The following is a 25563-nucleotide window of genomic DNA, read 5'->3' as shown; positions in this document are numbered from 1 at the left end:
CCCCATTTTCTCTCTTTCCCCCCACCACCACATAGAGCCCCCCCCCACCAAGGATCACACAGACAAATTTGCTACTAGACTTTAATCCTGAACTAGCCGGACGCCGCCAACCTCCGAGGCTTCAGAAGACACGCGTGTCTGCCCACACTCGGGGGCGGAGAGGGAGGGAGGGGAAGGGCTATCCACTCCAAATGTGGGGTGGAGTAAGTGACATAACATGTCTACCAACTTAAGTAACCATACTTAGGGCTTGGGGCGGCCGCCCCCTCGGGGGTCTTGAGCCGCCCCCTTTTTTTCCTTTTTTTTTCCTTCCCGGGCTCAGGGAACTGGAAGGAAGGAGAGAGGCGTCAGTCTCTGCTCCATCACAGCGGTGACCCCACGGTCAGGGGCCCCGCTGCAGCCGGCCGCGCAGGTCCTCGGCGCAGCCTTCCAGTCCCATGCGCTCCAGGGCTGCGTAAACTGCGCCCAGGCCGGCGGGCTGCTGCTGGCGCCAGCGCTTGAGCATCTCGTACTGCTGGTCCCGAAAGCGGCCGATCTCCGCCTCCACCGCCTCGATCTCCGCCTCCCGAAGTCCTAGGGTCCGCACGAACTCCTTCCAGCGCCGCGCGGGCACCGCGTCCATCACCTCGTACAGCTGAGGGCCCGGCTGGAGAGTGCCGGTCCCAGGGCCTAGAGGCAAAGGTCGGCAGTTGGGCCGACCGAGGTGGTGGACCAGAGAGGGGTGGACTCTCAGAGGACCAAAACAGACCTCGCCATTGCTGAGTTTCCCATCCTAGGATGTAGGAGAGGGAGAGGCCGGCTCATGCCAGCCCCTCATGCTCACCATTCCCTCTGTTGGGCGCTTGGCTCCAGAGCACTGGCCACCCTTCTTCTGGGCCCGGGACTTCCCGAGCTAGTGGAGGGCTGCTGGGACTCCGGCTCCCCACGAGCTGTAGGGCACACACCTCATCGTACCTATTCAGAGGCAGAGCAGCTCTGGCTACAGGTGAGGGGCTGAATACCTGAAATCAGACATAAACCCAGATCCATTCCCTTCAGCAGTAAGTCATCACTCAATCCTAGGGCATCTCCCGGGTGACACGCCCTCTCAACCTCCCAGACACACCCATCTTCCATACCCACTGGCGTTTCAAGGCCTCCAGATCTGGTTCATCTGCCAATGGAGATAAAAGAGGAGTCAGTCAATTGTGGAACCGGACTCCAGCATCCCTAGATCCCTTCTAAGGGATCTCTCAAGACCTGTTTCCAGTTCTTAGGGAAATCTAGGCTGAGATCCTTGAAGAGGGATTACAAACCGCACCAAGGGTTGTTGGTGGATACTTACAGGGAACCTGCGGCTTTGGGACCCAACATTTCCGATAGCTGTAGAAAAGGGCCCATCCTAGCAAGAGCAGAACTGTGATCGACGTTGGCACCACCAAGAAGTAATGGAGCCAGCCCCCTAAGAAAGAAGGGGGTCTGGAATAAGTATCTCCTGTCCCTGACCTCTAGGAAGGCCAGAGGAACCAGAAGGTCCAGCCAAACTTTTGAGCCCCAAGAGTTTTCAACCACCTACCGGACCTGGAGTTATAGATCTCAGAGCAGCTCTCTGAAAGGCTCCCAGAATCATTCCCGCAGATCCCTCGAGGCTTGGCTTGAGGAGTCAGCCGGCTGGATGTGGCTCTTGGACTGATGGCTGTGAGCAGTAGCTTCCTTTCACTCTTGGCACTGTAGGATTTACAAGAGATAGTGCAATGAAACTCACACCTCAGCTTTAGTCCCTATGAATATATATAAATCCTATTTAAACCATTTTGGGGGTAAAGAATTCTACGTCAGTATTTTTGTAAAGCAAAGGATCACCTTCCAGTTTCTCCCTCTCTTTTTGTTTTTGTTTTGGTTGGAGTGGGTGTAGGACCTTGTATGGGGTGTTCTTAAGTTAGGGGCATACCTGTATTGGGACCCACAGGAACCTGGGCAGCATCTTTATATCACCTGTGCGGTTGGCCCACAGCAGAGACTCCAAGGAGCTGTCTAATCTGGCCCAAAGGCCCAAAAGCCTTTGCTCTTTTATTCCTTCTCTATTCTCACACCTCATCCATTCTACCTCCCTCTTCACCCATTCAAACCCAGACACCTTCCTCTCTTGCCCTTCACCCTGTCCCTGGGAGCTTGGTTTCACTTTCCCAGCACCAGATGGTGCTTCTGAGGCCTTCTGCCCATCACCAAGTATCCCCCCTCCCTTTTCCTGCTGTCATTCACATCAAACTATCTTCTACCCACCCACTCACCCAACAATATGCCAGATTAGGGGAAATGGAAGATGATTGGGGGTTGGGGTGCCCAGGGAGGGCAGGGTAGTTACGTGGGGCAAGGGGCAGGAATACAATTGTTGTTCTCATCCTGACAGAAGCCTGGCAAACAGTTCCCACAAACAGTGTCTTCTCCAGAACCTAGGAACAGCCCATAAGAATCTGCCATTAGATTTGGTGTGGCAGACGGAGCTGAGGATGAGTGGCTATAGGGCCAAGTTATGGGGTGCAGAGGAGAAATGGAGGGACTCACAGGGGTTTAGTGTGTTTCGGTGGAGAGTTCCACAGTCCCGGCATGGATGGCATGAGAAAGGTGAATCAGCCCGGCAATGGTTTACAGAGCATTCAGGGAACCAGCCTGGAGCACAGCCACACTGGGTGTTGGCCACTGGGGAACAGTTTCTGACAACAACCTGAAAGGCAGGGTCTGAGAGGAAGGTGGAAAGTCAGAAACCCAGCCCAGGGCAAAGGGCAGGCACAAACCAACAGGGATTTTTGTCTTCATCATCAGTGCCTGCCTCAGGGTGGGGTGAATTAACCTGAATAAAGAAACTTAGATTGGAGCAGAAGATCATTACCCAATCAATACAGAGGCAGAGAGAGAAGAGAGTTGACCTGAGAGAGAATCCAGGATAGACCAGTCCAGAGAGGAAGAAAGAAAGGAAAAGGGAATGGGGATGAAAAGGGAGAGAATGAATCAGAGACAGATCAACACAGAAAAGAATGAGACAGGGGAAAGAGAGGAAGTGACATAGAGATAAAGAGCTAGAGAATGAATGAATGAATGAGTGGAGCAATAGAGAAAGAAAATGTACAGGAAGTTAATTGTTGGTACTCTACCTCCCTCGTCACAGGCTTGACATCGGGCACACTGCATCTCCTTATGGTCCTCTCTTGATAGAAAGGTGTCCTCCTGGCAGGGTTGACAGGAAGAAGGGCCTTGGGGCTCAGTGCAGGGGGCTTCTAGGAAGTGTCCTATAGATGAAAACCCCAACCCTCAGGGACAGATGAGATTAAAAAGGGGGAGCAGGGCCCCAAATCCTCCCCCAGTCTTCTCCATTGACTTAAAGTGCCCCACTCTTCCCATCTTTGAGGTCACTCGTTCCTCCCAATTCTCCCAGCTGATTCGAAGGCTCACAGTCTTCCTTCTCAAATCATAAATCCCAGCTCTAAACCCTGTCAGAGCCCTGACACTTGCCACTTCAGCAACAGCACCCCCCCCACCTTTGCGAGATTCTCACCTGCCGGGCAGCTCCTACAGCACTGTCTACTTGATTCATCCCAAAAATATTGGGGAGTTGGGCAAAACTGGGATTTCTGAGAAAGGGGGCTGTGGTTGAACATTGTCCTCGGCCCTGGGGAGGTCCTGGGGTTCCTTAGAAAGGATGGGGATTTCCGATGACCTGAGTTCAGAGCATTACCTGCTACCATCACCACCAAGAGGATCACCTGGGGAAGGGGAGAGGGGCAGAGAGCTGATTGCCTCTCCCAAGCCACAGTCACCATCCTGGGTTAAGGAGTTACCTACACACTCACCTCCCCCTTCACCTGAGAGCCAGCCCAGTTCCCAAGGGACTGGGGCTATGAAGGAAGGGGCTAAGGCAGAGGCAAGGATCTTTGTGACCCCAAACCTCATGTACAGATCTTAGATCTTGGGACATAGCAGCCAAAATCGGAGTGCTCCCACACCAGGACTTCAGCATCTTCAAAAGTCAGAGGATATAAGTGGGCCCCTCAAGGGACAATCCATTCAGCCCTGGGCCCTCCAAGGGTGGAGGACAGCTGGTGAGAGCAGGGTCTTCTCCGAATTCAGAGCAGGCGTGGGAGTCTTAAGGGTTGGGCCGCCGGTTCCTTTCCTGGATCACCTCAGGGCCCCCACCTCTCACTGAGAGGAAAGGGGTAAGGCGCTTCCTCCTAGCGGAAGGGCCCCGTTTTCTGCCTGCTCAGCGGTTATGTGGGTCAGGGCAGCTTAAAAAAGGAACCCCATCGAACCTGTCCCCAACTCTCAACCCTCATTAATGGGAGGGTTCTTGGGAGTCTTCCATGTAGCCCTCAGAGACAGGTATAGAGTCAGTCCTGGTCCAGGGAAGCTGAGGCGGGGGAGGGGGTTAAAGGGATGGGGGAGGGGGCGGGAGGGGGGCCGAAGACACCCCAGCCCGACTCATGCCTCTCCTGTGCTTCCTCCCGATGGAAAACTAGACAGGCCTGGTACTGGTACCCTCCTTCCATGGGTCCTTCGGTTAAGGTCCCTCCTCCCAGACCCTGGCCCTAGGGTGCCACACGCTCTGCCTGAGTTCCTGTCCCCTCCCACCAGCTTCAGCATCTGAAGTGGTCTCCCTGAGCAGTCTCAAACCAGGGTCTCTTTCCCCTGAAGCCGAGAGTCCTTTCCCCCCGACCACTCCCTGCCCAGAATCTTCTCTGGCTCCCAACTTCCTAGGTCGAGATCTTCTGGCTCTGGTGCCCCTCGGCCTGAGACCCCGATTCTCCAGGATGCCCCCTCGCCGGCTTCTCTCGGCCACTCAGGCCTAAGCTACCCCATCCCTCCAGCCCATCCACTGCCCCAGGGAGGCCAAGGTCTCGGATCACCCACTCTTGCCCCCTTGGCCCCCGCCCATGGCAGACCCACTCACCCGCGCCCCCGCCTTGGCTGCGCGGCCGCGGGGCAGCATCGCTCCACACCCCGGCAGCCTCCCCACCGGCCTGGCGCTGACTGGGGAAGGGGCGTGCATAGACGCGTGGGGCTTCCCCGCCCTGCCCCAGCCCCATCTCCCCGCCGGGCCCCAGCTCCGCCCCTCCAGGCTGGGGACGCCCCCCCCACTGCCTAGCACTGCACCTGCTGCTTAGTATCACACCAGCCAGAGCTTAGAGATTTGTGGAGCCCAGGAGCAGAGTTCAGATTCTGTCACTCACTATCACGTCCTCCTCCACATCCATTTCTTTTTGGTTTGAGCCTATGGTCATTATCTCCTGGGCAGCATCTGCCAGGGCCAGGACTCTGGCCTACAAGTACAGGGAAGGCGGTGCAGTGGATTCGGAGTCAGGCAAGGGCCTGGGTTCAAATCCCAGCACTGCCAGTTGCCACCTAGGTGACATTTAACCTCTGCGGGACTCTATTTCTCTATCTGTAACATGAGGGACGGTTTCTGTCTCCCTCCTATTAAGAATCATGAGAGGGGGCAGCTTAGGTGGTGCAGTGGATGGAGCACCAACCCGGGAGTCAGAAGGAACTGAGTTCAAATCCAGCCTCAGACAACTTATCTTGCTGTGTGATCTGGGGCAAGTCACTTAACTCCACTGTCATGCAAAACCTCAAAAAAAAAATCATGAGAGAGGTGAGAAGAGCACTAAGTTTGTGCCACTCAGTCAATTTGCTGTATGACCTTGGACAAGTCCTTTTATCTATTCTATCTCTTTAAAGGGGGGTGGGGGTGCCAGGTCAGGCTAGAAGACCTGCAAGATCCCATTTATGACTCTCCACTTAATTTAAAAATGAAACTGAGGAGCCGGGCAGTGGCAGTGGGGGGGGGGGGCTCTGCCCCAGCCTCCAACGACTCAGGCTCTCTGGACTCAGCACCCCAGAGCGGAGGCCGGAACAGCCTGGGGCAGGGCCCATGGACTCCTGGCTGAGAAGGGGCTGGTCACCATCATCCCCAACTTCAGCCTGGACAAGATCTGCCTCATCAGGGGAGATCTAGAACCTTTCAATCTTGGTTTGCCCATGGAAGTACCCATCTGGCAATGATGCTAAAACAGAGACAGAAGTGTACAGCGATTCCTCCTGGATGAATGGATGGATGTTGAAAAACTGGAGGAGATCCGAGATCAAGAGAGAAAGGAGGAAACATTCTCCCCCATGCCTAGCCCTCACTACATGGAACTGACTAAGTTGTTAAATCCTGCCTGGATAGCACACATTCCCAAGGCAGATGAGATCCGGACTCTGATGAAGGACATGTGGGATACTCCAATAGCTAAACCTGGGCTATCTGCAGAGAGTTTTGGCAACCGCAGGAAGCACATGCCAAGCTGGATAACCTGGCCCTGATGGAGATCAACGCTGCTGGAGCACTTCTCACACAAGCCCTACAAACTCCGCACAAACCTCCATCCTACAGAGAAAGCGCTCAGTCTCGGGACTTTTAGAGAAAAATGGTGAAGCAAGATAGACCCCCTTACATTTCATAAAGCTGAGGGTAGGCAGCGAAAAGGCTAGTTTGATAGGTGTCCACTTTTCAGGTGGCTGGGAAGTTCTCAAAATGTCAAAAGCTCCTCTAGGTGACAAAGGGCACTGTAAGAGAAGCAACAGGCGTGTGACTGAATGTCAATCATCAGGCCTCCCTCACTTTTGGAGAATGTCTTTGGGCCCACATCTGTCTTGAGTATCCCTGCTGCAAAACAATTTTTTTTCTCCCTGGCAGATGTCATCCACCTCACAGTCCATTCTGCTGAGATGAATGATAGTCCAGAGCTTAGATAATTGTTGGTTGAAGGTTTTCTGGATTTACCCCTTCCTTACAACCACTTAGATCTCCATAAGACGCTGGTGGCACAATTATGAAGATGTGATTTAGAATTCAATTCTATCTACTCTGTTTCATTTTCCAGTGGCCTAACATCATCTTAACGATTTTATTAAGTTAGACTTGGAAAGATGGCATGTTGCTACAGCCTCATTGAATGGTTTCTGATGTTAATGTGTCATGGTTTGCTTCGACTCTTTCTTGTAAACCACATAGATTGAGTCAACCCCAGAAACAGTGGAATGGTTTGGGTGTTTTTTGCCCAGTGTTACAGATAATAGTAGTCAGCTGGCTGTTGTGTTAAAATGGTTGAAAGAGCAAGACCACTTTAAAGGCTAAAAAGAATCGCACCCAAAACAACATTTGGTCAGCTGTTTGCCAATAAACTTGTAATGTCTTCCCCCCCCCCAAAAAAATGAAACTGAGTCCCAGAATGGGGAAATGACTTTTCCAAAGCCATACAGGCAGTTAACAGATTTATGGCCCTGATTCTTTATCCAGTGTTTGTTCTTTCTTCCATGGCATGCTGCCTCTTCTTGGGAATCCCTGCCTCTGCCTCCATCTCTCTGTCTCCCCCATCCTCACCCTCCTATTCCACTTCCATCAATGTTTGCTTTTTGAGTCCCCCCATTGAAATATTTATGGCTGATAAGGGTATTGAAATCTCTCTGTGTGACTTTTGGCAAGTCATTGAGTTAACTCTTTTAAAAAATGACTTCTATTTATCGTTGGAGGGGTACCTTATTCCTCAGATGATGTACAGGTCATCCTAATACCTGAAGCAATGGCTTCATTTCTTGGGGTTTCCACCCTCCCTATTCCCCCCCAACTGAAGGAGAAAGATCCCTAAAGTTCTTCCTCCAGGGAGTAAAAAAAGTTTAAACTAGGAAGGCCAAGGAAGGAAACCCACGATTAAAAAGATTGGAGTATATGTAGACCAGCCAGATCCCAAGTGTCCCAAGTTAAGACCCTCCCCCCCCACCAACAGGGTAGCTGTGGGCATGGGGGTAGCATAGAGGCTAGGGAAAGGATTGAGACTTTCCTCTTTCCCCATTGAATAAAGAGAAACGCACTCTTTCCACACAGGAGAATATACACAAGTCTTTATAAAAGAAACCCAACGCTCAATAAATATGCACCTTTATACATAGAGAAGGGGGAGGCAGGCTGTCCCTTGGTCCTGACCCCTATGTGGGCCTGACTTGGGGGAGTAGGAGGGAGTGGAGGGCACCACTTGGGTCTAGAGACCCCTATCTGGGGACAAGAAAGGAAAGAAACCAGCTGGGAGGGTGGTAGAGAGATGGCCCAGTGGCTTAAAGGAAGGATGTCATAATTCAGCCTGGGGAGGAGGGGGGTGTGTATTTGTGTATTGAGGAGGGGGATTCCTGGGGTTGGACCCTTAGAAGTGGGATCTGGAGAAGCAGCAGTGTATGTGTGAGCTGGGAGCAGGGAGCAGCTAAGAGTTCAGAGGGTGGATGTGTGGGAACCTAGGGGTGTGAGCCTCCCCAGGGCCTCACTCTCTCTTGGCCCAGGCAGTATGAAACAAAGTGCAATTTGGTTCCTGGCTTCCAGCCCTCAATCTGTTCCCTAGGGACTCTGGTGTCCTGGTCTCCCACTGTGGGGATTGGGAGCACATGGGTCAGAACCAGGCCATCTGTCTGTCTGAGTGACCATTCATCCATCCATCCATGGCACCCTGGGGTCCTCCGGCTACTCAGACTTCTCTGCAGGACAATTAGGGGAAGAGGGGAAGAGGAAAAGTTCTGTAAGCTGGCTTATAGCCCTGACAGGTGAAGCTAGTCCTCCCAATGAAGCTAAGTCAAGGGACATGGAAAACACCCAAGTCCCATCGCCCACACCTGACCTCTGCCCAGCAGTGACCTCTGCCCCATGTGCTCTCACGATCTGTCCTCCCCTGGGAGCCACCTCCCACGCCTACCCTGAGCCAGTATCCATATCATCTGCCCTAGTACCCACGGGCTCCCCATGGACACTCACGATGCCGTCAGCGTGGAGTTCAGGAGAAGGGTGGTTCTAATTCGGTATAGCTGTGCCAGGGTCAGTTTCCTGTGTTGGCCCAAGGGCTGGGCCCTGGAGGTGGTTTTAGTGACTGGCTTTTCACCCTCCCTTGAGAAAGAAGACTCCTCCCCCTGTCCAGGGGAACACCTCCCATCTTCCACCTCTGACAGCTCCGAGGCACTGCATGGGCTGGCCCCGCTACAGTCCCAGCTGGCACAGGCTTCCTGAGGTGGCTGGCATGGCCCCACCTGAGTCCTGGGGAAGCCATTGGGTGTTAGGCAGAGCTCGGACAGGCTCCGGCTAGGGGTTGGTGGAGGGTCTCGGCCAGAGAGCAGCTGCAGCAAGCTGGCCTCCGATTTGGATTTGAGTAATCGAGGCTGAGGCAGCAGCTGGACAGGGGTGCGACGTCGGAGGCGGGGTGAGGGTGTCAAGGCAGAAGTAGGGGGATCAGGTGGGTCTGGGGGCCTGGGGGCAGGAACAGGAGCCAACTCTGTGGTGGCAACAAAGTCCTTCAGGGAGGTCGGGGAGAGGGTGCCATAGGCAGAATCGATGGAGCAGGAGCGGCAGTCGGCCCCGGCCGAGGGGAGCAGTCCGTCGGGCTCACTCGTCGGGGTGGTGGATGAAACCGTGGTGCAGATTGAGGTCTCATCTGACCGGGAGCTAAACGGGCAGCCCTCAAAGTCGGGCGATGATGGCGTTTCCCCAGGCTCCACCACCACAACCGCTAGAGTCTCTGTGGAGCCATCGGAGAGGCTAGAAAGGGGAGGGAAGAGGGCCAGGGAAGCAAAAGGGGGCTTTGAACAGGCCATCAAGTCACCAACTCTTAGTGTCTAGCCCTGTATACCTTTCAGAAAGGAGATCCTGAAAAAAGTAAGACAGGGTAGGGTTCCTGCCCTCAGAGAGCTTACAATCTAGCAGTAGCAGCAAGTTAACAGTGCTTTGCAGGCTTACAGAGCCCATCTTCACAACACCTTCAATAGTTAGGTAATAAAAGGAACTTGGGAGCCATTTTTGACTCTTCCCTCCTCTCCAATAGTCCATTGGCTGTCAAGGCCTACCACTTCAGTCGTATCACTACCTCCTTCCATCTATCCCTCCTCTTTACTTAAGTCATCTAATTCAGTTATTTCCACAGTCTGCTCATTGGTCTCCCCAGCTTCCAATCTACTCCCTTTCCTATCCGTCCCCTACATAGCTGCCAAAGTGATTGTCCTATAAAGTGTAGGTCTGACCATGTCATCCCCTCCTCAGAAATCTTCAATGGCTCCCTATTGCCTCTGGGATAAAGTACAAAATTCTCAGTCCTCTATAATCTGACTTCCACAGATTTTTCTAATCTATTTATTCTTCCCCTTCCTGCAACTTCCATTTTAGTTAGACCAGCTTGTGAGCTATTCTCCTCATGCAAAATTCCATTGTCTGCTTCCGTGGCTTTGCCCAAGTGGTCCCTTCCTTGTCCAGAATTGCATCCTCTTTTCACCATGACCTCTTAGAAACCCGTGTTTCCTTCAAAGCACAATTCCAGTGAAGAGGCAGATAAAATGCTGGGCCTGGAGTCAAAGAGCTGAGATCAAATATGGCCTCAAATGTTTGCTAGTTCTGTGACCCTGGCCAAGTCACTTATCCTCTGTCTGCCTCAGTTTTCTCAAATGTGAAATGGAGACAATAACAGCAATTTCAACAGGGTTGTTGTAAGGATCCAATGAGGTAACAATCACACAGTGCAGTACCTCATGTTTGTAGAACTGAGCTGAAGGAAAAGAAGGAATTGAGGTTCCAAGAGGATAAGTGATTTAGGAAGAGCCAGAGACGGAATTCAAACCCAGATCTTCTGGGTTCTAAGCCCACTGCTATTTCCATTCTACCACTGCCTCTGAGGAGCTTGTCTTCTCTGGATTTTGTATCACCACCCTCTTCTCCCCTTCTCCCCCAGCTCCAGAGCCGATCTCTGCACACAGTAGGACCTCAATCACTGTTTGTCCTGTGATGGTGTTGTAAAAGGCATACCAGCGTTGGGAATCCAGGCTGTTGTTGCTTTTGCGAAGGATGGTAGGGGAGCTAGCTCCTGAGGTGCTGCTCTCTCCTTCTTCCTCCTCTTCTTCCTCATCCTCCTCCTCCTCCAGGCTCTGCAGATGCTGCTGCTGACTACCTTGGTGCTCCTGTAGCCTCATCCTCTGCAGTAGGTTCTAGAAGCAGGGAAGAAAGGTTCTAGGCATCGGGTCCAGGCTTTTCCACATGTGACATGTACACCCAACACTCTCTAACTCAACTACTCCCTTGACCTTTAGCCCATGTCCACCCACACTGGACACCTTACCTGGGCATTATAAATGGCTTCTACCCAGCCTCGGCAAAGGGCCTGTCCACTAGCCTGGAAGGTGTAGGCACCCACAGCACTTCGAAATTCATTCAGATAGATAAGGAGGAAGGAGCCTGGGGAGGAAGGGCATCATATTTGAGGAAGTATATGGGCAAGAGATAGAAGAGAAGGAAGGAGCATGAGGAGGAGGCGTGGACCCAGAGAACAAAACTAGTAACTGTGGATGATTGGAGAGGAGACTGGAGAACCAGTGGTCAAGTCCGTTGTTAAGGGGATTCCTGATGAGACACCTTGGATCCCCAAAGGAGAGTCTGGTAACCCCAGTCCTGATCAAAGTAGCTGAGGAGTAATGAGACCCCAGGTCCATATCTGTCACAACAGAGGGAAGTTGAGACAGTAGAATGGTAAAAGGCTTCCTTACCAGGGTCTCGGAGCTCTCGACATACAATCTTGTCTACCATCAGGGGCTGCCGAATGACTTTGGTTCTCTCTGCTTTCTTCACGGGCTTGGTCACCAGAAACAAATCAGTGAAGAGGAAGCAGTAGACATCCATCTGGTGGAAAAAGACATTCAGGTTCGGGATCAGAGGATCACTGATCTCAATCTACAAGGGATCTATCTCTAATCCAACCCCTTTTTTTTTAAAAGTTTTTGCAAAGCAATGGGGTTAAGTGGCTTGCCCAAGGCCACACAGCTAGGGAATTATTAAGTGTCTGAAGCCAGATTTGAACCCAGGTACTCCTGACTCCAGGGCTGGTGCTCTATCCACTGTGCCACCTAGTCGCTCCCCCTTCATTTTATAGGTAAGGAAACTGAGATCCGGGGAGGAAATAATAATTGATTAAGCACTGGAAGAGATTTCAGTTGAAGGTTAGCTATCCAATTCCTTCCCTCTCCATTTTACAGATGGGTAAATTGAGGCACAAAGGGTCTAAATGATTTGCCCAAGATGTCTAAAAAGTGGCAGTCAGTATTTGAAGTCAGATTCTTTAACTCCAAATCCATCATTTGCACTTAGAATGAATCATGTCCCGTTTTACAAGTATATTTTCTCTCTCTAATGAGACTGTGCAATCTCTAAGAAGGGAAGGACTATATCTTATCTTAAGACTCATAAAATCTTATAGCCCCAAGAGACCTTAGGGGTCAAATAGTTTGATATGTTCACTTCAGAAGGTCAGCAAACCTTTATTACAAGTACAGTTAGTGCCGCCATAAGTGCATAATTCAAATCTGGCCTCAGACACTTACCAGCTGGGTGACCCTGGAAAAATCATGTTACACCATTGGCCTCAGTTTCCTCATCTGAAAAATGAACTGGAGAAGGAAATGACAAAGCACTCCAGTGTCTTTGCCAAGAAAACCCCAAATGGGTTCATGAAGAGTCAGACATGACTAAAAGGCAACTGATCAACAAACAAAAAGACATTTATTAAATGCCTATGATGTGGCAGGACCTCTGTTCAATGTTTTGAATACAAAAAAAGCCAAAAGACATTCCCTACCCTCTCAGTTCAATGAGGGAGGTGACATGAAAACAACAAGATACAAGCTGAGGTCCAGGTACAAGCTAATCCCAGATGGGGAAACGTGATTAAACTCTCTACTTTTCATCTGTTGCCCTACGTCATTGTAACTCCACAGAACGAGATCTTCCACTACGCCCCCAGGATGCCGACATTTCTAAACACTACCATGCTGCCAGTTCTAACCTTTACTGACAACAATTCACTTAGGCTCCTTTTCCCTCGAATTGAAGGCTAGAGACTGGAGTACCAAACACCTCCCAAAGCTTGGAGGGCAGAAAGTGGACTCTCAATTCACTCCACTTTGCATCTACTGCCCTGCCTGGTTTCAGTTCCAAAGAACAAAATACACCCTAGTTATTTGTCCCACCAGCACCTTTCCTGTCTCTCTAGATCATATCCCCTTTTAGATAGTAAGCTCCTTGAGGGCAGGGGCTGTTTAATTTAGCACAGTTGTAGGTATTCCTTAAACCTTCACTGGATTGGATTGATTTGCTTAGATATGGACACAATATGATCAAAGGCAGATCTTGAACTTGGGTCTTCTCCATTACATTTTTTACCATGCTGAGAATGGACAGTAGAAGGTAAGGAAACTTTGAAGTCTCCATAAAACTTGCCTTTTTTTTTGGTTCAGAATTTCATTTCAATCAGGGAGTGGAAACCACTGGAGCAGAAAATCTCTAGAGCCATACAGGTCAGCAACTCACCTGTAATCTAAGTCTTAGAAAACTACCTGAGAAGTTGAGATATTTAGCAACTTAACTCATGGTTCCACAGCCAGAAAGAGCAGGAGCAGGCTTGAAACCAAGGCCCATCGAGTTCACCTAAGTGAAAGGACCTAAGAAAATATAGTATTCAAGTCTCTGATAATTTTCTGCCAAACTTTAGGCAATTCTTTTAACCTTTAACTTTTAACCTTCATAGCTGAGGAACGACCTGGAGATAGGAGACATCTAATCCTAGTGTTCTCTGTTCATTACTTGCTATTATGTGGAAAATAGCTTTTTTATATTTCTTTTTTTTGTTCATTGTCTCTCCCATTAGACTGTAAGCTCCTTGAGGGCAGGGTTTATTTAATTGGCTTCAATGCTTAATATGTGTTGAACACACAATAGGTGCTTAATAAATGTCTATTGATTGACTGAATCTGTTTTCCCTTCTATACCTCTTTAAAATTTCACAAAGGACTTTTCCTGACAATAACCCCATAGAGGTGGACAATAGAAGAATTTTGGGACCAGACTTTTAATTCCATTGATACGGAAAACTTCCAATGAGAAAATAACCTCCTCCATTGGATATAAGCATCAAGTCATGTAACATTAGTTGTAAGTGACTTGCCCATGGTAGCACAGCTAATATAGGGAAGAGGTCGGATTTGGTCTTCCTAACTCAGGAGTCATTGTCATGTTGCTTCCTGGGAAGAATTATTATTAACCCTATGTAATAGATGAGGTAAACTGAGCCTCAGAGTGATGAGGTGTTTTACTTAAGGTCACAGAGATAAGTATCTGAGATGAAATTCAAGCTGCACTCAATTTCAGAATCATTACTTTTCCTACTAAGCCAGGACCTGGGTTTGAATTCCTTGGGTTCAAATGTCAGTAACTTGTGGCATGACCTTGAGAAAGTCCCTTTTTGCTCACCTTACTGTCTTTTCCTTCCTTCATCTTTAAGCTCCCCTCCAGAAGGAGCTGCCGAGTGTCATCTGGAGATGTCCCAGGGATGGGAGCTGTAAGGTCCAGGCGCAGAAATTCTTTCAAAAGCTGGAAAGAAAAGAGAAGTGTTTATTGGATGAGTAAAATGGGCTGGGCCGAGAAGAACAGAGCAGAACCAAAGATACATCTGAAAGGAAAAGGTTGAGAAAAGAAAGGAGATGGAAAGGAGGCCAGTACTCTGAAGCAAAGCTTCACCCCCCACCCCAGTTGTTGTCTATGAGATTTCTTTCCCTTCGTTAACAATTTAAAGAGATCCCTTTTTTTAAGAAAACTGAAATGAAAAATAGAAAGCATTCACCAGTCACCTCCTATAAGAAACCCCCAAAATGAAAATTCTCAGGAACTTCCAAAGTAAAATCTAGAGTTTCTAAGTCAAAGAAAAATGCCAAGGAACAAATGATACAAACTTAGCAACTGACAATAAAAAGGAAGAGAAAGCTTGAAGACAAAAAGGTAAGATAAATTCATTGAAACTATGAATAATTCTCTGAGGGTGGGGATCTTTAATGAATGTAAGATTTCCAAGCATTCCTGATGAAAAGATCAAAACTGAGTAGATAATTTGGAAATGGAAAAACAGAGAAAGGTACATATCCTACTATAACTGAAAGGGAATTTTCAGGGATGAATTATACATTTAGATCCTTTTACGTATCAAGACCATATGTGTAGCAAATGGTTGGTTGGTTCTTGTCCTTTGTTATCAAAGAAGACCAAAATGACATCACTATGTTTGAAACAAATTACAATGTGTTCAGCTGTGGCTGCTCAGACCATTACAAGTTCAGAATGTTCTACCACAGGTTGGGCACAAAAAGTCCATGTAAACACCTGGAGTGGGTACTCTAAACTTATGTATGTCACGTTTCTTTTGAGCTGCTTCGGTTCTGCCTTTGTCATAGAGTTCAGCCCCCTCACTGATGAGGACATGCCATGCTGGGCAGTCCTGTGCCAGTGTCTCCCATGCTGTATAATCAATTCTAAAGTTTTTCAAGGAGACCTTCAGGGGGTCTGGGTATCTCTTCTTCTGACCCTCTTGCGAGCACTTGCCCTGTGTGAGTTCTCCATAAAACGGTTTTTTTGGCAAGGGTACGTCTGGCATTCTAACACTATGTCCAACCCATTGTTGCACTCTCTGTAGTAATGTTGAAATCTAGGCAGATGTGCATCAAATAACGATAAGACAAGGGACCTTCTCATTGCAGTTTCTGTAGTATTAAAATCCATAGTTCTTTGAATGACTGGAAGAATTCATATGTGAATATTGTTGGTCCTGGAAGTTTTGTTTGTTTGTTTGTTTGTTTGTTTTTGCCTTATATAATCCAATATCAGAAAAAAAATTCAACAAGCCAGAACTCCCAGAAAAAATAAACTGTTTGCAATAAGAAGGTACCTTGACTTATCTGATACTTAAAAGGATCTATATGTACAAAAATATTGGTAGTAGTTCTCTCTGTTGTAGTCAGAAGTTGGAAACCTGAGGAGTGTCTTCCTATTGGGAAACAGCTAAACAATTGCAGTATGTGAATATAAGGAAATATTATTATATCATTAAGAAATATTAAGATGTCATCGGTAACAAGGAAGATTGTTATGAAGTGATGCAGAGGGGAAATTAATGTTATATAAAATTAATGACATTATGGAGAAAAACAACATTGGAAGACTTGAGAATTCTGATTAATGTAATGATAAATCATGAATCCAAAAAAATGAAAACATGTCCTGTACTTCCTGACACAGAGGTGGACAACTTAAAATGAGAAAGAGATATACATTTCAGACATGTCTAAAATGGGAATTTGTTTTGCCAGGCTATGTCTTGACAGATTAGGTTTTCTTTGTTTTAAGTGGCTCAACTGTAGGAAGTAGGGAAAATGATAGATTAATTTTTGTTTCAATATTTTTTCCCACAGTTACTATTGCTACCTGGATTTCTCTCCATTCTTTTCTCCCCTACCCCCATTTATTCTATTCTGTCTTTCTTTCACCTTGTCCCTCCTCAAAAATGTTTTGCATCTGATTAACCCCTCCCACAATCTTCCCTCCCTTCTATTTCCTATCCGCCCCCCCCCATCCTTTTCTTCTCTTACTTTCCTCTAGGGTAAGATAGATTTCAAGGGTAGATTATTTTTAAGATATTTGTTGCTTGAAAAATAAAATAATAAACCACAATGGTTAAAAAAATAAAACAAAGTTAAGATGAAATAAAAGTTCCATGGGTCAACAATCTCAAGATGTTTTGTACCCTCAAGGTCCATCTTTTTTACACAAATTCTCCCAGTGATATTCTTGGAAAAGATCCATGGTGCATATAAGCAGACTCATACCAATGATGATAAAAGCAGAAAATTTAGCACAAAAATATAATGACAAGGGTCAGAAAGGGAGGTGAACCATTCATGTATGGAGAATGGAGAGAGAATGTATGGACAGTCCAAGTCCTGCCATCAATAACTTTGTTGTTGTTAAGTCATTGTTTAGATATGTTCAGCTCTTCATGACACTGTTGGGGTTTTCTTGGCAGAGGGAATGTATTGGTCTGCCATTTTCGTCTCCAGCTCATTTTACAGATGAGGAAACTGAGGCAAACAGGGTGAAGTGACTCACCCAGGGTCACCTAGCTAGTAAGTGTCTGAGGCTGGATTTGAACTGGAGAAGATGAGTCTTCTTGATGCCAGAACCAGAGCCCTGGGGAATATAGCACCACTTAGTTGCATTGGTAACTACAAAAAAGTAAAAAGAATCAAAGGAGGGGCAGTCAGGTGGTGCAGTGCTTAAAGCACCAGCCCTGAAGTCAGAAGGACCTGAGTTCAAATCCAGTCTCAGACCCTTAATAAGAACCTAGATGATCTTGGGCAAGTTATCTTGCAAAAAAAAAAAAAAGAATTAAAGGAAGGTGAGCTTCCAGTACACTGAGTTATCTCCTCTGCTAGAGATTTATGATAAGATAGGAACTGCACAGGTTGCAACCTCAAAGACTTGTTATGATCTGTCTGGTACCTGACCCATAAGAAATGCTTTAAAAATATTTGTTGCATTGACAGTTTCCCTAAATAGGGGAAATCATGAATCACTGGAGGTTACATAAGAAATAAAACTCTATTGTGCTTTGAGAATCTGCTAGGCAGTTCTTGCAGAGCATCCAAGACCTCAGAGATGCCAGGGAGATGTTTGGGACCTTACTCAGAAGCAGGGTGGATCTGAGGGAGGAAGAGAGAGCAGAGGGAAGTGTGAGGAAGATGGGGAGGAAAGCAGGTCTACCTTATCCACTTCATCCGTACTACTCTCCACCACTTCGTAGGAGTCGATGCGGCTGATGATGGCTGCTAGCCGCTGCTGCTCTTGCCGCTGCCGCATGCGAGAGTTGACATGATTGATGAATCGTTCCACTGAGCTAATCTATGAGGAAAAGTGTGGAAACATTGATTAACTGATCACCCAATAAGTTTCTATTATATACCCACTAGATCCCCAGCTCTCAGGATAGAACTGAAAAATAAAATATTCCTTGTCCTCAGGAAGCTTATATTATATTAATGGAGATATGAACGTGTAAAGTTTATTTAAAATGGGGAGAGGGGGAGGTAGCTGGGTGGCCCAGCTCTGGAGTCAGGAGTACCTGAGTTCGAATCCAGAATCAGACACTTCCTAATTGTGTGACCCTGGGTGACTAGGTTAATCCCAATTGTCTCCCTCCCTTCGAAAAAAAAAAAGATTAAAAAAATTGGGGGAGAGTCTCGACTTGTGTAATTTCATTGATATAAGCTACACCCGCATAAGGAGAGTTCCTCTATTAGTTCTGGCTAGCATGCTCTTGACACTTTATCATCTTTATCAAAGTCACACAGCCAGTATGTATCTAAGGCAGGATTTGAATGCAGGGCTTTCTAATTAAGATGCCATCTTGCTATATGACAATGAACAAAAAGCAGCAAGCTTAGAGGCAGTTAGAAATTCGGAAGATAGGTCTGGGCAAGAAGTCAGAGAAACTTGAGTTCACATCCAGACTGACAATTAACTAGCTATGTGGCCTTGGGGAAGTCACTTAGCCTTTTTCCCCTCGGTTTATTCATTTTTTTTAAATTGAAGGCAATGGGTTTAAGTGATTTGCCCAAGTTCACACAGCTAGGCAATTATTAAGTGTCTGAGGCTGGATTTGAATTCAGGTCCTCCTGATTCAAGGGCCAATGTTCTATCCACTGTGCCACCTAGCTGCCCCCCACCCCCCTTTCCTCATTTTTAAAATGAGTGTAATAATAGTACCTATTCCCAAAGGCTGTTGTGATGGTCAAATGAGATAAAAAGCACTTGGCAGAATGCTTAACACAAAGCAAACATTATCCAAATTCAAATAAATCTAAGGCGCAGGGGATGGGGCAAGGGGATGAGGACAATAGATAATTGAGGAATCAGGCATGGTTTTTCTATAAAATGAGGTTTAAACTGAACTCTAAAGAGGAGAGAGCATTTCAGTAAGGGGTCCAGGACATAGTCTATACAGAGATGGGCAATGGAATGTGTTGTGGGAAGAACATTTCAGAAAGCCAGGTTTGCTGAACCACATGAAGGAGATGTAACATGCCTAGAAAGCAGGTTGGAGTCAGGGTGGAAAGGGCTTTAAATGCCAAAAAATGAAGTTGGACTTGGATAAAGAGAGTGGGAGGGTATAGGTGGAAGGATAGTTAAATCTGGAGGCAGAAACACCTAATCTTGCTGCTTCCTGGAACATGTAGTGACCTAAGGAAGGACTGAACCTGAGTCTAAATTTCTATATTTGAAAAATGAGAGGGGTTGGAGAGGAGGATTTCTGAAGCTTCTTCTATCTCTAGAGCTATTATTATTCTTGAAGTAATAAGGAGCCATTGAAACTTCTTGAATAGAGGAGGGCCACGGTCAGGGTCATGGAAGAAATGGAGAGCAGAGAAAATGGGGGCAGGGAATCCAATGAGATGGCTATTGAAATAATGAGGGGAGAGGGCTCCTGTGGGAAGTCTGGAGGAAGAAGAGAGAAAAAAAACAGAGGCTTTACATCCAGGGTATGTGTCTATATATCTGGGGGCACCTCCCTTCCTTCCTGCCCATGCCCTAGTTACCATGGTGGCAATGGCCTCCTTGGTTGGTGGGTCATCGGTCTTCTTCAGCACTGACTTCAGCAGCAACGGGTACTTGGTGAGCCTCTGATGAGGCTTCACCAACATGTCACTCAGTTTCAGCCTCTGGCATTGCTGGCGCTTCTCTGCCCACTGTAAGCAGGACATAGTCAGGGGGACCATCCCCAGCACCCTCATCCCCCCCTTACAGTTAGTCATCCCTCCTTGGCCCCACCCCCCGTCATTACCCCTTGCCCTCCATGAGTCACGCCTCCCTTAGCCCTTCCCTCATCAGTCATCACCCCTCGGCCCCTCCCTCACCGTAACATAGACCCTGAATAGGTCATTGTCTCTGAGCAGGCTCCTCATATATTCCATGCTTCCTTCCTCCTCCATGCAGTAACGGATGTAAGGTTTGAACAGGGACCCGAACTGCAAGATAAGAACCAGTAAGAGGATAAGGGTGTAGGGCAAGGGAGAAGAAATTGAGGGGGTTCAGGAGACAAGTGGAGTTTTCAGGATAATTATGAGGCCCTGAATCTGACCAAGAGGCTAGAAGATTTGGGAGTGCCCTCAGTTTCCCCATCAGTACTTTTAGGACTACTAGTTCTCTTTGAAGGATAGAGGGGCAAGCCTAGGAGCTGTCAGCAGGTCCCCCTAATCCCTTTCCCATTAGCCCTGACCATCTTGAAGCTTTTGAGAAGTGCTCCCAGTGTCCCCACCTGTACCTTTAAGATTTCTAGGTCCTACGAAGGATGGGAAGGAGGGGTAAGGCTAGGAGCTGTCCGCAGATTCCCCCACCCCCTTCCAGTAGCCCCTACCATTTTGAAGCCTTTGAGGAGGTCCACAGGCTGCAACAGAGCCCTTGTGCGGCGAGCTTTGTCAAGCATCGGAGCCATCACACTGCTCCACAGCCCTCGGTGCAACTGAATGATCTCCTGGATATTGCTGAATAAACGTTCCACGTCCACCTGGGGGAAGCTGGGTCTTGGCTTCAAGCCCTCTCCCACCCCTCCCTCACAACCATCCCCTTTCCTCCAGCTCAGCCTCTAGCTTCTCAGGCCCTCCCTGGTCTCTTCCCAATATTACCCTAAAGTCTCTCCACTTTTCTCCCTAGGTCTCCCACTCATGTCAGTTAATAAATATTCATTAAAATATCTACTATGTATGTGTCAGGCACTGTTCCAAGAGCTGGGTAGGCTTGGGAATGGGAAGGGGCGAGTCAGACCCACAGATATTCCTCCTCTGGACCTCTCACCTCACACAGTAGGCCCGACTCCTGCAGGTTCAATAGGCAGCACATGAAGAGCTGGGGGGAAAACATAAACCAAAACAAAACCTTAAGAAAACAACCCACTGGTCACCAGGGAGAACAAGCAGGGTCTTGCTCACACACCTTCCTCCTTATTGAGAGAAGTGAAGGACTACAGGCTCAGAATAAAGAATACTGATCCTTGGGTTCATTTATTTTTCCTTAGCTATGTTTGTTCCAAGGAGATGGTCTACTTAAGGGGAAAGAGGTCATTAGGAAGCTACAATAGTTTACAAAGAAAAGGATACATAAATTATTTTGTAAAATTTCATGGGATTTAGGGAGAGTGGGAGGGGGACTTTCAGAAGTCTCCCTCAAATGACCAGCTGAGCCTGTCCCTGGGCAGTCCCCCAGGGGTTCTGTTGCCATCTCAGATAGCCAGAACTGCAAATATCATCTTGTTTACTCGCTCTCAGCCCGGGTGACCCATGAACCAGCTACTTGTTTATTGTACCTTGATGGGGAAAGCTGGTAGAGGATGTGGGAGGGGGAACCAACACAGGCCTAAAAGGGGGCTTTTGGGGGGAAAACCCAGGCAGGCTCAAGACTGGGGCCGGGTGCCCTATAAGCTCTAGCAGTCAAACTGATGGAGGGTGAGTCAAAAGTTAAGATAAACAATATGACTAATGAGGAAATATGTTTACATTATCACACATGTATAACTTATATCAGACTATGCTGTCTTGGGTAGGGAAGGAGGAAGAGAAAATTTGGAATTCAAAAGTTTTATAAAAAAAATGAGTGTTGAAAACTATCTTTATATGTAATTGGAAAAAATAAAATACTATTTCCAAAAAAAAAAAAGTTAAGATAAAAAACCTAGACAGATCAAATGAGTGTTGTTTCTATTCACTTCCCAATAATGGTTCCTCTGAGCAAATACTCAAGAGGTCAGCCAAGAAGGGAGAGAGAAATCAGAGAGAATTTCACACCTGGACAGGTAGGGAAGGGAGAGGAGGATCTGGACTAGATGTCTCCAGAGGCTCCCAATGGCAGTGGCAAGATCGGGTCTAATGCTTGGGAGGAACAGTAGTAGGGAGAAGGGAAGTAGGAGGAAAGACTGGCATAGATACCACCTCCCCCCACCCCCACACTTACATCAGTGATAACTCGAAGTTTCTTGATGTAGGAAGCCTCTGTATGTAACAGTTCCCACACAGCCTCTTGCTGGTGGCATTGCCGCCTGCTTAGCTTCTGGGGAAAGAGGATGGAGAAGAGCAAAATGAAGCCAGTCCTTGTTTGGTGGCAAGGGAGGGGCACCAGGGGCAGCAGAGAAGGACCTGGGGTTGAGAAAGTATGTCACGGCTCCAGGGACTGTACTAGTGATTTCTAGTAGGAGGAAGTTGGGTAGAGTCGTGTAACCACAGAACATCCGACGGAGAAGGGACCATGGAAATCCTTTAGTCTTAGTCATCTCTTTCATAGAAAGAAGCATGGGTTAGAGAACACTTCTCAAAGTCCAGGAGATGTGGGTTTGAATCCTGCCTCTGACACATGTAAGTCAATCAATTAACCCCATACACGCTAAGCAATTCTAGACCAAAGAAAGTGCTGAGCTGCATTGGTATCATCATCTCACAGATTAGGAAACCAAGGCTCAGGATATGACTACGCCACCAGCCACCATGCTAATTATAGATATGATTTGGATAAGGTACAACTCTCTAAGTCACATCTATAAAATTAGAATAATGCTCTTAGCTGGTCATCTCACCTAGGGTCATTGTGAGGATCACAAAACAGACTGAAAATACTTTGTAAAATTTAAAAGTGACCTACCCTTGTTATATAATGGGATGGGGAGAAGTGGGGGGAGGGAGAAGAGAGCAGAGCCGCACCCTTGGCTGGATAGGTGGACTTCTGTTGGATCTCCCAGAAGCAGAGGAACCAATGGGAGTGCCCAGGTTTGGGTTGGCATCCCAGGCACCCTTAATCACCTCTGCTCCATCTATGAGTTCCTGCCAACTCTCTTCCAGGACGAGTTCAGCATCCTCCTCTTCTTCCTCTTCTTCCCAGGAATCATGGTCAAAGCGTAGCTGCTGGGGCAACCTGGGCAGGCCAAAGAGACTGTAGGAGTGAAGCTTGCTTTCTAACTGCTCCATCTTGTCGACCTCCTGGGGATGAGACAGGGTGCCCAAGTTCAAGAAGACTTGCCACAGGAATAAAGTCTACTGCCACCTGATGGGCTGAGAGAGAGTTCTAGAAGAAAGTTGAACTTTCCTCCCTGTGCTCAAGACACCAACCAAAGACCACAGAAGTCAGCAAAGGGGCAGAGGACCACAATCCCTGCCAAAGGAGAAAGTTGGACCCTCCCTCCATGCCCAGGACCCCAACTAGGGACCCCATAAATCAGTGGAGGGGCAGAAGACCACAGACTCTGCCAAAGGAGGAAGGAAGTTGGACCCTTCCCCCAACTAGGGACCCCATGAGAAAATGGAGGAGCAGAGGACTACATACCCTGCCAAAGGAACTCCCACTAGGACCAGAGCTGAAAAGACCACTGAAGCGGCTAGCTGCCCGGTTCTTCCAGGTATCAATGCCATTGCTAGGTAGAGAGTTGCTTGATGACATTGAGGGTTCTAGCCCAGGAATGCTGGTATCCCCCAGGAACTCCGTCATGTTCTTACGTCTTCGGCCAGGGGCCTGAGATGGGGGTACACGATTGAAGTCAGGGGTCTGTACAATCAGAACACCCCCCCCCCCTTGCAGTCTCACCCTTCTGAGACCTTGCAGTATCTACCCCGGGGTAAGGGGGAAGGGACCTTGGTGACCTGATTTGCCCACCATCACCCAGATGACAAATCAAAGAGCCTGCTGACTGTCACTTCACCCCTCCCCCCCGGGTCTCCCCTCCTTCCTCACCAGGATGTCCAGGCTCTCCCGGCGAGCCTGTTGGTCAGTGCGGTCTGGGGCAGGAGGTCCAGGAATGGGTAAGCTCAGTGATTTGAAATCTTTCACAGCCAGCTCCACCTTCATCTCATCTCCAGGTTTGGCTGAGATAAGCAAGGCAGGGAGGCTTAGAGAGATCTTGCTAGACATCAGCACCACCCCCCCCCAAATCTCACCCTCAAGGTACAGACAATAAAAAAGGGTCCCTCCCCACCCCCACCCACCCATCAGAGATAATAACAGCCCACAGACCCTCCCACAAGCTTTGGAAGTGGAGCTGAAGAATTAATATCTCTATTTTACAGATAATGAAACTGAGGCTCAGGGTCTCAGCAGAGGGAGGAATTTAAATCTTGTAAGACACAGGATTTAAATCCAGAACACTTGAGTCCAGAATGCATTTTTCATCGTTCTGGGCCCCTCTCCTCTCTCTCCCCTCATCTTTCTTTCAGCTCCACCATCTACTAATTCCTCAACCCCTCAAGCAGGAGAAAAGTGGCAAAATAATAGCTGCCAGTCAAAGGAAGCCCATAGAAAGGCTGCCACACTCTCCCCACCACAAGTCCCAATTCCATGCCAAGCCCTCTGCTCACCTTTGACCCTCAGGTAGTGTCCCCCAAACCTGTAGGCCTCAAAATGGAGGGAGAGAGGTGTATTGGACTGGTCTAGGTAGATATCCACTTTGCTGAGTTCAATGCCCTTTCTTTCAAACACCGGCAGCAAAACTTCTCTGCCAAAAGGAAACTGCCATGTCACTGGCCCTGATCTCAATGTCTGGTGCCCCAACTCCCAGTCCTGAACCCCAAGCTCATACCTCCCCCAGCCTCTATTCAACAGTTTCAAAGATCCCAGGATTATAGATGAAGGAACTGAGGCATAGATAGATGAAGGGTCAGAATGAGAGCAAGTTTAAGGCTTGGGATGACATAGCCCACACCCATCACAACTGGAACATTTCCTATGGAACCAAGTAGGCACCTAAACTCCTTTTCGTTTGATATGCTCCAGAGTCTCTTGGAGACTACCCAAATCCAACCTGATACTATACCCCCCACCCCTATCCCCCCATTACTTCCATAGCCTCAGTATCTAACCCATGGCTTGGCATTTGGGATTTTTTTCCAATTCTGTTAAAAGTCTCCTAAACTGAGCAGAAAGAGGAAAAATTCAGGCTCCCAAAGATGACCCCAAGGGCAACCCATGAAAACCTTCCATACAAAAAGGACACCCCCAAGGCCCTACCCTAAAGACTTCTTCTTCATAGCAGGGACAATCTCTGTCTCAATGTCCACGTTCAGGTCAAATTTCAGGGTGAAACATTCCTTACTGGGGTCCTAGCAAGGAAAATATGGAGTCAGAAGATTCCCTGGCACATTCTCGTACGGGTGGTGGGGAGCTGGGTTGTGCCTTGCTTGCATTGTCTAGGGATGGCCCAAGATTTCTAAGCTGCTGGGTTGGGGTAAATGACCACTGGGGGGCGACTGACAGTCCTAACATGCAGAAGGCTGACTGCTAGAATAAGGGTTGTGCCAGCCAAAGGCAGTGGGGTGAGGCAGGGAGGGAAATTAATTTCTAGACAGTGCTGTTGGCATTTCCCCTCCCAGGGCATAGCCCTGATAGCCTTACCCTCCTGATGACTCTCCATGGAGTCATCAGTGCCAAATCTGCCCTCCCCCAGCCTCCAAACTATAGCAGAGACAGGTCCTGTTCTGGCCTGGGGCCAGATGCATTCTCCCTACAAGTCTGAAGAAAAGAAGGAAGGGGCATAGGCTCCTGAATGTGTGGACCTGTGGATGTAGGAGTTCCCAGGCTGCAGACTGTACTCTAAAAGGGGCAATAGGGGGGACCCCCCCCCAGAGAGAGGGAGCCTC

General features: G+C 48.1%; 2 protein-coding genes and 1 pseudogene across 3 annotated transcripts in view; 1 reads left to right on the top strand and 2 right to left on the bottom strand.

Moving 5' to 3' along the window:
• Positions 1-67: 67 nt before the first annotated feature.
• Positions 68-4375, bottom strand: TNFRSF25 (TNF receptor superfamily member 25). The gene is made up of 9 exons (XM_074218592.1): positions 3533-4375; positions 3132-3266; positions 2545-2718; positions 2345-2432; positions 1556-1707; positions 1325-1441; positions 1119-1153; positions 824-1001; positions 68-669 (listed from the first exon to the last, which is right to left on the bottom strand). The coding sequence occupies exons 1-9, from the start codon at positions 3795-3797 to the stop codon at positions 383-385; spliced, it is 1431 nt and encodes a 476-aa protein (XP_074074693.1). The 5' UTR covers positions 3798-4375; the 3' UTR covers positions 68-382.
• A 1239-nt stretch (positions 4376-5614) lies between these two features.
• On the top strand, positions 5615-6447 carry LOC141508409 (DNA replication complex GINS protein PSF2 pseudogene; annotated as a pseudogene).
• The window catches only part of PLEKHG5 (pleckstrin homology and RhoGEF domain containing G5), a 112390-nt gene continuing 92773 nt past the window's right edge, over positions 5947-25563 (bottom strand). For both annotated transcript variants that reach the window (XM_074218590.1, XM_074218589.1), the window contains 17 exons: positions 24935-25026; positions 24286-24422; positions 23666-23796; positions 23261-23446; positions 22741-22917; positions 21902-21997; positions 20750-20800; positions 20313-20462; positions 19813-19923; positions 19495-19644; positions 17663-17800; positions 14327-14446; positions 11572-11704; positions 11148-11263; positions 10838-11016; positions 8810-9583; positions 5947-8535 (listed from right to left, as the gene is read on the bottom strand). In XM_074218590.1, coding sequence (XP_074074691.1) covers positions 8526-8535; positions 8810-9583; positions 10838-11016; positions 11148-11263; positions 11572-11704; positions 14327-14446; positions 17663-17800; positions 19495-19644; positions 19813-19923; positions 20313-20462; positions 20750-20800; positions 21902-21997; positions 22741-22917; positions 23261-23446; positions 23666-23796; positions 24286-24422; positions 24935-25026 — 2751 coding nt within the window. In that variant the 3' untranslated portion in view covers positions 5947-8525. The remainder of the gene's footprint in view (positions 8536-8809; positions 9584-10837; positions 11017-11147; positions 11264-11571; positions 11705-14326; positions 14447-17662; positions 17801-19494; positions 19645-19812; positions 19924-20312; positions 20463-20749; positions 20801-21901; positions 21998-22740; positions 22918-23260; positions 23447-23665; positions 23797-24285; positions 24423-24934; positions 25027-25563) is intronic.

The sequence above is a fragment of the Macrotis lagotis genome, chromosome 1 (genome assembly GCF_037893015.1).
Source record: "Macrotis lagotis isolate mMagLag1 chromosome 1, bilby.v1.9.chrom.fasta, whole genome shotgun sequence".
NCBI classification, from domain to species: Eukaryota; Metazoa; Chordata; class Mammalia; order Peramelemorphia; family Peramelidae; genus Macrotis; species Macrotis lagotis.
This window is presented reverse-complemented; position numbering and strand designations above follow the sequence as displayed.

What these genes read in the sequence shown, in the direction of transcription:
- TNFRSF25 (XM_074218592.1), bottom strand. Translation starts at nt 3,797, where the DNA reads ATGGTGACTGTGGCTTGGGAGAGGCAATCAGCTCTCTGCCCCTCTCCC. An exon ending in CTGTAGGAGCTGCCCGGCAG is followed by an intron (nt 3,267 to 3,532) that starts GTGAGAATCTCG and finishes TTTCATCTATAG; the next exon opens with GACACTTCCTAGAAGCCCCC. An exon ending in ATTCCTGCCCCTTGCCCCAC is followed by an intron (nt 1,708 to 2,344) that starts GTAACTACCCTG and finishes TAAATCCTACAG; the next exon opens with TGCCAAGAGTGAAAGGAAGC.